General features: G+C 49.9%; 2 protein-coding genes across 2 annotated transcripts; both read right to left on the bottom strand.

Moving 5' to 3' along the window:
• Positions 1-607: 607 nt before the first annotated feature.
• On the bottom strand, positions 608-5,536 carry CALHM2 (calcium homeostasis modulator family member 2). Its single transcript, XM_008490389.2, has 3 exons — positions 5,322-5,536; positions 2,555-3,509; positions 608-2,470 (listed from the first exon to the last, which is right to left on the bottom strand). The coding sequence occupies exons 2-3, from the start codon at positions 3,095-3,097 to the stop codon at positions 2,054-2,056; spliced, it is 960 nt and encodes a 319-aa protein (XP_008488611.1). The 5' UTR covers positions 3,098-3,509; positions 5,322-5,536; the 3' UTR covers positions 608-2,053.
• Positions 5,537-8,453: 2,917 nt separating this feature from the next.
• CALHM1 (calcium homeostasis modulator 1) lies at positions 8,454-10,849 on the bottom strand. Its single transcript, XM_008490437.1, has 2 exons — positions 10,301-10,849; positions 8,454-8,921 (listed from the first exon to the last, which is right to left on the bottom strand). The coding sequence occupies exons 1-2, from the start codon at positions 10,847-10,849 to the stop codon at positions 8,454-8,456; spliced, it is 1,017 nt and encodes a 338-aa protein (XP_008488659.1).
• Between the last annotated feature and the right edge of the window lie 362 nt (positions 10,850-11,211).

Genomic DNA, 11,211 nt, shown 5'->3' on the forward strand with positions numbered 1-11,211 from the left:
GCGGGGGTGGCATGCATGTCTGCATGTTTGCACCTGAAGGCCACTGAGAAGAAATGCAAATGAACTCTCTTTCATCTCAAGTTAATGCAATTTCATTTAGCTTGCATTTGATTGTTCCTGCAGATTAGTTGATGGTGAGGCTGGGAGCCAGCCTTCCCACAAATTCAAGGCAAATCTGTAGAGCAGATGAATAGGGATCTTGGGATTCTTTGCCTATTAAGTGGTGTTTCTGCCTCTTTGTGTGAGGGAAAAACCTCCAGCTCTTTCTTTCATGGGACCATGTTGTAAAAAAATTTCTAAGTAAGTTTTCTTTCATTTCCTGCAATTGTGTATCTTGACATACAAGACCTTTGCTACTCATTGCAAGAATAACTAAAAATCAGTATTACTAATGTGTTAATACTTTAAAATTTGCCATCCTAGGGTCATCTGGGTAGGAGAGGATCTGTAGGTTTAATAGAAAGCAAAAACAAGTTCCTGGTCCTTGAATTCATAGAGAATGTTAAAATACGCATTTTGTGCCCCCTGAAAAAATCTTGGAAGGCAGTGGGAAAGAATTAATTTAATAATTTATTTCATATATTTTTCTTTGTAAGCCACTCTGAGTTCTATGGAATTGAGTAATTTTTTTTAACAAGTTAAGGCTTTTAGGTAAACGGCACAGTATAAAAGGATGTTGTATCTATGAAGAAGCAGGAAAGGTAGCAACAACAAACTTCATTATCTTGCCAGCTCTAGAAATGGCATCGGGTATGTAGGGCTGACCCTTGTGAGAAATAGGACTGTGAGGGCTCTAGAAGAGCAGCCTCAAAGCCATACTTAGCACTTTATCATGGTGAGAGCAGTGAATTTACACCTTTCTGACTTTGCTTTTGCAGACTACAACCAAGTCTGTAAGAGACCCTCTGGTACAGGGGCCATTTAAGGCACTGGAAAAAGTTGGAAAAGTCAGTGTTAGAAAGGTAGGGAGGGGACTACTCCCCCCATCCCATTTCTACTTTTCCTTGTCATTGCAAGACTGCTGATGTGGTCTTTTGGTTGGTAACTTTCTCTCTCCCTTTTCCTCAGAGACAGATGGTCTATTAATATAGCTAATTAACTATATAGCATATACACTATATATGTATGTGTTTATATATACATATATGTAAAATTAATTCTGGTTGAAGTTTTCCTACAACTTGCAACACAAACAAGCTGGACTCTCATCTGAGGGTTGGGTGAGAAATGCAGCATATGGCAGTGTGGCTCACTGTGGGCACTGCTTACTCTCCACCTTGCCTGAAAGCTATTCTGCCCTCTTTTGGGTTTGTAAACTCATGGTTGTGACCCTTTGGGCTCATTACAAGTTGCCAGGCACTTCAGTAAGAACAAAGGGAGTTTGTTGTCCTACCCAAATTCCAACCTGGTAATTACAGAGTGTCTTTCTGTATACTGGGAATATTGGTGATTCCTCCTGCCTTAGTTATTTGGTGTGCTGTTGTATTACTGACCCATTCTTTTCTAGGTACTATTGCATTCCCCTTGCCACAGGAATTTACTTCTTGCTTCTTTCTTTTCCCTGCGCTGTTAAATCTGTAAAGTGCTCTGATACCACACAACTCCACAAGACTGCTTAAGAAGGTACTGGTGTTATCAAAACAAGCAGGTGTGCAGGGTGGCTGGGGCTAACCCTGCTGTGGGGGAGGTGGGTGGGACTGCAGGAGTTGTGGTTAGAAATGTTGTGCCCACCTCTCATTCCCTGAGGTTTCTGTTGGTGCATTAAATAGCAGGGTGCACTGGCAGCCCAGAGGTAAGGTGTGAGTTTGTTCTTTGCTCCCTTTGTTTCTCTTGGAGCAGCAGTGAGATGACTCTCTGAAGGAGGGGTTTCCGAGCTCAGTGTATTACTTATCAGTCTCTACCTTGAGGCTGTTGATCCCTATTTAACCCACTGAGAGAAGTAATCCTGCTGAGAGGAATATTTCCAGTGAATCCCTCAGCAATACACTGAACCATGCACTGACACCGATAGGCCTGTCACACACTCTGAGGAACTGCTCTCAGGACCTTTGTCTTAGGAAGCCAAAAAGAGCATTTCGTGACCTTCTGGGCTTGGCCCATTCCCTTCTACCCCTTTGGCCCACTTGTGGAGCCGGCTGTAGAGAGGAAAGCCCTTGTTCTCCCGGTAAATGTAGACTCCTGTGATGGCATTCCACTGGGGGCTCGGCTGGACACCCTCCACTGGGAATTCCTGCACCAGCTCCTTCTCCTCCTTGTCCAGTGCCACGAAGCCAAAGAATTGCTTCACATTCTTAGCTGCCAGGATCCTGGAGTGGACCTCAGCTGTGCGTCGGAAGAGCTTGTCCTCGTTGGAGCGGTACTGGGCCCAGTAAGCCTCCTGCCGATAGCTCAGCGGTGAGCAGCAATGCTTCAGGCACTTGGTGAGGAAAACCAGGACTGCAACAATGCCGATAAGTAGCCAGCCAAAGAGCTGAGAGAGAAGAGAGAGGGTGAGTTAGGACATGGCAAGGTGGCCTTGCCCACTTTGTGTGGCTTTTCTCCCTGGCGTGCCTACCTGGGACTCATATCTCAGCCTCCGTGTCACCTCGTCCCTGAACTTGGTGAGGTTTGCTGGCACGTCCTTACAGGGGAACCTGGCCAACACCTCAGCCCCATAATCTGCTGGGAACTTGTCGAGGGAGGATGGCTTGACAAACTCGCTGAGGGCACAGATGTAAGCCTCCCCACGCAGCAGTGAGATGACCGACCAGGTGACGGGCGCCACGGCTGCCCGGCCCATGATGGAGCCAAAGAGGAGGAAGGTGGCGGCAGCAGAGAAGTTCTTCACTCCACGCTTGTGGCACTCGGCCACCAGGTTCCAGGTGTGGTTGTTCCAGATAACACCAATAAGGAAGAGGGCCAGGGCAGGGACTCCAATGGCAGCCAGCCCATAAATATAGTTGCGGGCAGGGGAGCAGGGGCAGTTGAAAGCAACGACTGAGAAGAGCTCCTCGCTGCCCACTGTGCCCAGGGCTACCAAACCATTGAAGATCATCACATCTTTGCTCTTGAAGAACAAGGAGAGGAAGCGGAAGTTTTCAGCGATAAGGGCGGCCATCCTGTCCTGGGGTAAGAGGAGGTGAGTACTGCAGTGGGGGCCTGTCCTGGCCCACCTCCCAACACCAAGGGACTCACTGATGTGGGGTGAAATGGCGTTGGGCTGGCTGAAGTGCAAAGGGCTGCTCCAGCAGCACAACACCTTTACTGCTGACGCTTCCTTCTGCCTGACGTCCCAGCCTTTGGAGCTGCTTGCTGATACTGGGGATACTTAAAGGAAGAGGGATTCAGCAACATGAAATCTCAGTCATTTCACTTTCCCACCAAGCTCTCCAAAAGTGCCTCTGCAGCAAATATTACCAACAGGACAGCTGTCGTTTGCACATTCATTGTGTCTTTCCTTCTCGTAGGTTTTAGTCACCTCTCACAATTACGGTCAGCGTCACCACTGGACGCTCGATGATGTCCCAAGCCTGCAATGAAGGAGGATGCCATGTTACTGGGGAAACTGGACTGGAGTGCTGGAGCTGGGATGTGTCCCCAGCCCGGCAACTGACTCACACTAGCCCAGGTGCACGCTGCACATGTGTGCTGGCACTGTGATCCCTTACAAGTGCTATGGCTTTTGCCTGACTCTTTAGACCTGATGAGTTAATTTTTGTTAACAGGAAAAGGTATGTCAGGGATGCAGCAAGAGGTACTGCAAGTTGCCCCAGCACATCTGGGGACAGGGAGATGGAGAGGACAAGGCAGGAACTACCTCTACGGACAGGGGTGAGGGGATACTCAGGGGCTGTTGCTACCTGCAAGAGAAGTTACTTTCTGTGAAATTGAAGCTTATCTTGATGACCCAGGATACAAACACCTGCAGACAGAGCTAGGTAAGCAATTATGTAAGAGTTTTTGTTAGGATTAGGCGTGGCAGGATTATCTCCTCCTCTTCCACATATGATTGATATAACCATACTCCCTATCTTGACCCCCAGCCCTGGCTCAGCCTCTCACCACTGGACTGAAATTGAGCCCCTCAACCTGCACACCTCAATGCCAGAGATGTACTTCATTGCCCTGTCCCTCTGTGGGTTCTCCCAGCCCCTTCTCCCACTTCAACACGGATTATGCTGGGATGCCAGCCTCACTGGCAGGGCTGCCTCTGGGCTGTGTGGGCTGCAGGCACTCAGGATCAAGCAGGGAAGCATGTACCCTGATGTTTTTGAAAGAGAAGGAAATTATCAAGGAGTGTATCCATTCCCTTGGCAGTGATGCTCATTCTTCCATTCCACTTTTAACCTACATTTAATACATTTCTCAGTTTACTTTCCATCTGCACTGCATCCCCACGGGATCTCATCTCAGGAATTCCCAAGCACCTTGCTAGCTTTGGGAGCCCTCAGCCATGTGAGGAAACCCACTGGCTTCAGGGGTACTGTTGTCACCAGGGTTTGCTGAAGATAGAAGGGACCTGGGCACCTGATTTACCATCTCTAGCAGCCTGCACAGTGCTGGCAGCATCAGTGCTTATCTGGGGCTCCCAGGAAGCCCTGACCTGAAAACTACCCCATTGCCTGCATCTCCCAGAAGGGCTTCCCTAGGCCAGCCTCAACTGCAGGGATGTTGGTACAGAGGAGACAAAGGAACCTTAATACTTTTGGTGTCTTGTACTAGGCTCACTTATGCACAGTGCTTTAAATCACTCCTGTGCTTTCTGGTTCATCTGCTGCCCCACCAAATCCTGTTTTAACCCCTTACCTGTGGGAAAGGTAGGGGGCAGAAAGTTGGCCTCCATTCTCTGCAGTATATAGCCTATGACAATCCCTTTAAAGTCATGCTGTGATATCGCCGTGTTCAAACGCAAGCAGCCCTTAATGTCTTCCTGCATTTCCCCCATTTTTCCATATACAAAACTCCCTTGGCAAAGCAGCTGGACGAGCAGAAAACTGTAGTGATGTGATGGGGAGCCAGGCCCCCAGCTCCAGCTGCCATGCTCTGTGGTAGCCAGACACCAAACCTGCAAACTTGTTCAAATGCAAGGGGTTCAAACTCCTCCTATTAGAGGTACCAGTAAATAGCCCTGATAAACAAGATCCTATGCCCTTCCTGACAGTGCAGTAAAGCAAAAATAAGAGGAGCTGGTAAAGGGGCGGGTTCCCTTCCTCATCTTGGGGCTTCTGGTGCCTGTTTGGGTGAAAAGGATGGGTAGGAGGGGAGGGGAAAAATAATAGTTTGCAGCAGGTCTGTTGAAGTTTTTCCCAAAAAATATGAAAGGAGAAAATGCAGTCACTTACTTGAAAAGCTGTTGAAATCAGTTAACTTTCTTAGCTCCTCTGATGGTTTCGGCTGCAGGGGGTTCCTGGCAGCACACAGGGCTGTGCAGAGGTGGGGATGTGGCTGAGGCGGAGCGGATGGGTGAAGTGAATGCTGACGAAAACAGACTGAAGAGTTCGGCAGCTTCCTTTTTCAGTCTGTAACGTGCTCTCGGCTTTTGGGAGGAGGGTGTTCTCAGGCCCTGTGCTTGGGTGGGGCGAAGAGCAGGCGCTTGGAGTCTGCTGCATGCCGGGCTGCAGTTGTGACTTTAAAAAGGAAAAAAAAAAAAAAAAAAAAAAGGAAATACTGCGAATGAGTCACTGGAAAGAAGCACACTGTAGTTTTTCAGATCTGCGATACAGCTGTGCAAAGGCTGGACGGAATGTCCCATGGTTTCCCTGGATGGTGGGAGTGATGGGGCGCATTGCTGGGGTACAAAGGGAAAGTGTTGGAGCCTCCCCAGCCTCTGGAGGATGGATGCAGCCCCCAAGGTCCCCAGGATGTAGTAACTTCTGTTTTTGTGCATGGGAGCCAGCTGAGCCAGCAGGGAAGATGCCAGCCCAGCTGGGTTTTTATGAGAAGCAGGAATCAACCATCATGAGCACAGTGAGGTGGCCAGATTTTGCATCCCACCACCCCAGATCGCAGAGGGGCTGTTGTGAGGGTGGTGGGGCTGTGGGGGGCTGGGCACAGCTTGTGATCTGCTGAGTGTGGCGTGTTCCAGCCTGCTTGGCTTTTTGGCTGTCTGCTTCCTCTGCAGAGCGATGACTGAGGCACCAAGCACTGAGTCCCGCCTTCCTCTCCACCATCTATCCCGCAGCTTCTGCTCCCACTCAGCCTGTTGCAGAGGCTGGAGAGCCCCCCGTCCTGATTCCTCAGACTCCTTGCCGTGTCCCCAGGCTTAAACTTGGCCTTCCCCAGAGAATGTTTTCAGCACAGGCAAATCTTCGGCAACACCCATGTTCCCCTTTGCCCAGAGCAAAGTGAAGCGCAGCCCAACGTCTACAGTTAAGTTGGGATTTTTTGAACTAAGTCCTCCTTCTTATTCCCAGATCTGGGGTCCCCAAACGGGTTTTTGCAGCTCCCAGGTGCTTGAGTATTGCACCCTTTGGCACTCCCACACCTCCGCGCCAGCTCAGGGCTTGCTCCCCTCCGGCTTGGCACCTGCCAGCTTGCCAGGGGACCCCGGGGCATGCCCTGTGCCCAGGGTGCTGCTGCCAACTGAGCCCAGTGCCAGGACTACAGCCCTGCTGAAATCTCAGAGGCCATGTCAGGTTACCTAGAGATGGCTCTTCTGAAGGGCAATGAAAGATGTCCCCAAAATCCAGGAAAGAAAGGACACCCTGCCTGCTCTACAGGCACTCCCTGTGACTGCTGAAATTTCTGCATGGGGGTAGAGCTCTCATCCTGAAAGTCTAAATTGAAAGTGCAAAAGCTTTTCTTTGCACACACACACACAGGGTTTTTCTGTATCTTAATGGCTCTGCTGTGGAGCCTGCCATCCCTGCATGCTGCTTGCTGTTGTGGAGACTCTGACCTTTCTTGGTGAGCCATTGACAGCACTGAACTGTCAATAAGAGTGGAAACTGCCTTTATCTTTTAATCGCCTTTGCTTTGTAAATCAGGTTTTGTGCCTTTAAACTTCTGGGCAGGTGCCTTAATTAAAGTTTAGGGTGTGAAGATTGATGATAAAACTGTGTCACACTCCTTTCTCCTGGGAGTCAGCCAGATTCAGCCTGCCCTTGACTACAGGCTTGCTAAGGCTTTCTTACAGCAGTTCAGAGAATTTAGTTGTCATTTTGTTCCTTTGTTCTCCTGTCTCCACAGCCTCTGTGGAGTTACAGGTAATTAAGGTTTATGCAAATGACAGTCACCTCAGTTACCAGTCAGCTGTAATAAGTTGGTTCATTCTTAAACAAGAATGCAGCAGCAGAAATCCAATGTATTGGTAATAAAATCAGAACAACCAGGGAAAGTTCTTCTGAGCTGTGTTTTGCACAGTCACCTCGAAGGCCTGCATCCCACCATCCTCAGTTTCTACGGATATGGACAGCCACCTGGTATGGCATAGGATCAGTGGGACAGAGTTAGCTTGCTGCTGGCTGCCACATACTGGCCAAATGCTTAAACTCGCGCAGCCTCAGCAACCTGAGCTTGTCCCAGGGCCCCTCCCAGTTCTTTCCATTGCATTCAAATAAAGAAAACACCACCAGCGTTTGTAAATAGCTTTTATAAATCCTTATGTCTGAGCGAAGAGCTTGACCAGTAAGATGGAATTATTTATTTGGCTCCTTAAACAAATACCCAAGCAGGTTTTTAACATCATTTTTTGTGTCAGGGAGATATGCAGGTAAAATTACAAGAACAAACAGTCCTGAGCAAATTTGTGGCAGGGCGTTGGCCTGGCCCCCATCTTCCATGCTGCTGAACAGTAGCTGTTTGCCTTGTCTAGACACTGCTTCCAGAAGCATCTCTGAGCTCCTTGTAGGTGTCCTGTGACATCAAACCACACCATTCCCATCATGTGTATTGCAATATGGGATGCCCCCTCACTAGCTTGTTGCTTGGGTAAAATTTATTTTAAAGTTTTTCTTGGCCTGGAAGCTGTGTGTGTCAGTGGGGATGTAGTGTGTGCAGAGGTAACTGGGGAGACTTCTTGGGTTTCACAGTTTGGCATGAGAAAGGGGCACCCCCAGCTTGTTTTTCCAGCAGGGCATTTTTAATACTGCCAAAATCCATACAGGCTGCCTGGTGCTGAGCATGCGGTAAAAGAAAGGAAGGTTTGCACGTCTGGTAGTGTCTGCTGTGGCAATTGCCTCGACACAAACCAGGTGCTTGTTGGTGTGGGATGAATGGCACGTCCGTCTGGCTGAGGCATCACACCCCTCAGCATTCCTGGGGCTTATCTGTCATGGCCTAAGATAGCTGTCTTGGTCAGCACAAAACTCCTTGCCTGAATTGCCAATGGTGTAGGATTGGATGTGAGAGCAGATATGATCACACTGGCAAAGCTGGGACCTTAAGGTGCCCATGCCCCTGCAATCCCAATAGCACTGGCCCTCCCTCACCCCTGCCTGCCTTGGATATCCACCTACCTGCCTTGAGCATGGCCCTCACACCCCGCTGTAGTAGGCAGCTGTCTCCCTTCGGGGTGTGGGGGTGTGTGCAGGAGGCTGCCCTTCCCCTGCCCAGCCATTGCCACTGGGCAGGGCAGGTGGGTGGAGGTGCAGTGGGGGTTTGCATCTGTGCCAGCTCTTCAGGGCCGTGTTCATGGTACCTCGGTCAGTAATGCCCAAGAGCTTCTCAGTGGCTTCCCCTGCATCTACAGAGGCTTTCCTGGTCAGGTGGCAGCGAGTAGCCACCAGGTCTGTGCTCATACCCTCAAAGAACTGCTGGATGCAAACCTTGGCAAAGCTCCTGGCATGCTCTGTACATGTCTCATCAAACAGCTTGCGCTCAATGTCGATGTAATGGGACCAGTACCTGCTCTTCAGGAAGGCAGCTTGGGTGAAGCAGGGCCGGAGGGATCTGACTAAAAAAGCCAGCATGGTCATCAGCAGCACAAAGCACCATCCCAGAGCCTGCAGGAATGAGGGGGAAACCAGACCCATCACAGGCAGTAGGGCACATACCTGGCACTTCCCACCACCCAGTAGAAGTCCCCCAGGCTGTGAATGAGCCTGGCTCCACTTCAGCATATTCAACATTTGGCCTTGTTTACATTACAAAACTGGACAAGAAGACCTTATGTATCATATCAGTGCATTTTACTGAAATTTTGTTTAATGCACCCACACAGACAGCAGGCAGTGACCACAAATAACACCAGAATGAATCCTGCACCCAGCCCTTGGTCCTGCCTCTCTCACCTGGGTCTTGTATAGTCTGTGTCCTCTGACTCGCAGCTAATGTCGTTCCAGATACTCCCTGGGTGTATGCAGCTGTCCAACCGTTTTTTCTGAGCTGTTAGATGTAGTAACATCTATCATGGGTGAACAGCAGTAACAGGCTCCTCTGTTAATGGGGTCTGACAGGAAGGGTGAGATGAGGGCAGAGCCAGGACTGGGCTGGCTCGTTCACCATTGGTCTCAGCTCAGGCTGACCTTGGGCTGTGCTGCTTGAGCTTATGAAGGTGAACCTTGCTCTAAGTGCAACCCCCTAGAAATACACCTGGGAGGGGTTATCTGGGTGGGACCTCTTGTTTTGCAGCTCCCACTTCTTCCCAGCAGCTGGTAATTGGGGTCTACCCCGGAAAAGCTGCTTTATATCTTTCCAGAGGTCCCCATGCCTCTGTTTCTCTCAGTTTGGGGATAATAGTTCTGATCTGCCCAGAGAGGTCAGGGAGAGAAGCTGCTTTTAAACAGGAGCACATCAGTGACCAGAGTAGGTCAGGCTGTCCTGTCTCCAACACATCCAGAAGCATAGGGCTTGAGAGGAATAAAGCACAGGACAAGCAGTTAGGGGCAGTTCTTCATTTGTGGTTCCCTGGGACAATTATAAACACAGTGGCTGTTTCCATGCAAGCAGCAGAGGCAAATTGCATAGATGGTTATCAGCCCATGGCTTTTACACATTATAATAAGCAGTAAGAGCAACTCGTGGGTTAACAGGTGACAGCCCACCAGCCAGGTAGTAATACCCATGTCAACCTCCTCTGAGCATGCTTTAAAGGAATGTCTGCGTACAGCCTGGTTGTGCATCAATGCCCTGCAGCCCCAGGCTGCCCAGGCAGGAGTGGGGACTGAATTTATCAGGACAACGTACAGCTTCAGTCTCTGCACCAGGGTGGAGACATATTCTCTGGAGCTGAGTCTGAGCACCTCGTATCCCTGCAAAATCTGCAGTCTCTCCTCCTGCAGCTTGATCTCAACAAGGACATTTTCTCAAGGGAAAAGCAAAGTGTGTCAGTGCCTAACTCCAGTCCACCAGTGAGTGCACAGACTGACTTGATGCTTCTTACCTGTGAGATGCAGCGCAAGTACCTGACAGCCACTTCATTGGTCATGAGCTCTTGTCCATCATAGATCTCCTTGCAGGGGATGCGGGCGAGGATCCGTTTAATCTCCCCTTTGGAGAGGCTGGCATGGCTGATGTTGCCCAGGGTCTCCACTGGCACCGAGGTGCAGAAGGCACAGGTGATGCACTTGCCATCCAGCAGTGTCACTGAGACCCAGACCGCTGGGGCAATCATGGCCCTCTGTGCCATGGAGCAGAACATGTAGCGCAGGACGGCAGGGTCCTTCCCTCGCTGGCCCTGGGGTCGCCTCCACTCCTCTGCCAGCATGGAGACATTGTTATTCAGTACGAAGCCCAGCAGGAACAAGATGAAGGGGGGCACCAAGAGGATGCCCAGCCCATAGGCCAGGTTGTAGTGTGGCAAGCAGGGGCAGTTGAAATCAAAGGCTGAATACAACTGGGCACTGGCGAGGGCCATGATCCCACAGATGCCGGTCATGAAGGACTCCTGGTTGGACTGGAGGAACTGAAAGATCATCCGAAACTTGTCCATTTTCCCTTGATGTGATCCTTTCCCCTGCTGGGGTCCAAGATGTAGCTTTGGCTTACTTCATTCTCTGTGTACCTCTTCAAAGATGGGTGTCAACAAGTCTCTGTGCAGTTCACTGGTTCGTTTACACACTCCTATAGCCCCAATATTTAAAGCAGCAAATTAAGACACTTTTTCCTGCTGATTTTTCTGCTTGCAAAATTTCAGAATTTCCTTCCTTCTGCTCTTCTGTGGGTCTGTGGGACCCGGGTTGTTTCTGGTTTCCTAAACCTGGCTTTGCTCTTTTCCGTATCCCCATTTCTCCAGTCTCCTGATCACCAGTCATCTTGACTGGAGGGCACAGGTGTTACCATGGCTGTGCACTT

This window comes from Calypte anna, chromosome 6, assembly GCF_003957555.1.
Source record: "Calypte anna isolate BGI_N300 chromosome 6, bCalAnn1_v1.p, whole genome shotgun sequence".
Classification (NCBI taxonomy): domain Eukaryota; kingdom Metazoa; phylum Chordata; class Aves; order Apodiformes; family Trochilidae; genus Calypte; species Calypte anna.

What these genes read in the sequence shown, in the direction of transcription:
- CALHM2 (XM_008490389.2), bottom strand. Translation starts at nt 3,097, where the DNA reads ATGGCCGCCCTTATCGCTGAAAACTTCCGCTTCCTCTCCTTGTTCTTC. An exon ending in GGCTGAGATATGAGTCCCAG is followed by an intron (nt 2,471 to 2,554) that starts GTAGGCACGCCA and finishes CTTCTCTCTCAG; the next exon opens with CTCTTTGGCTGGCTACTTAT.
- CALHM1 (XM_008490437.1), bottom strand. Translation starts at nt 10,849, where the DNA reads ATGGACAAGTTTCGGATGATCTTTCAGTTCCTCCAGTCCAACCAGGAG. An exon ending in ACTTGCGCTGCATCTCACAG is followed by an intron (nt 8,922 to 10,300) that starts GTAAGAAGCATC and finishes TCATTCCTGCAG; the next exon opens with GCTCTGGGATGGTGCTTTGT.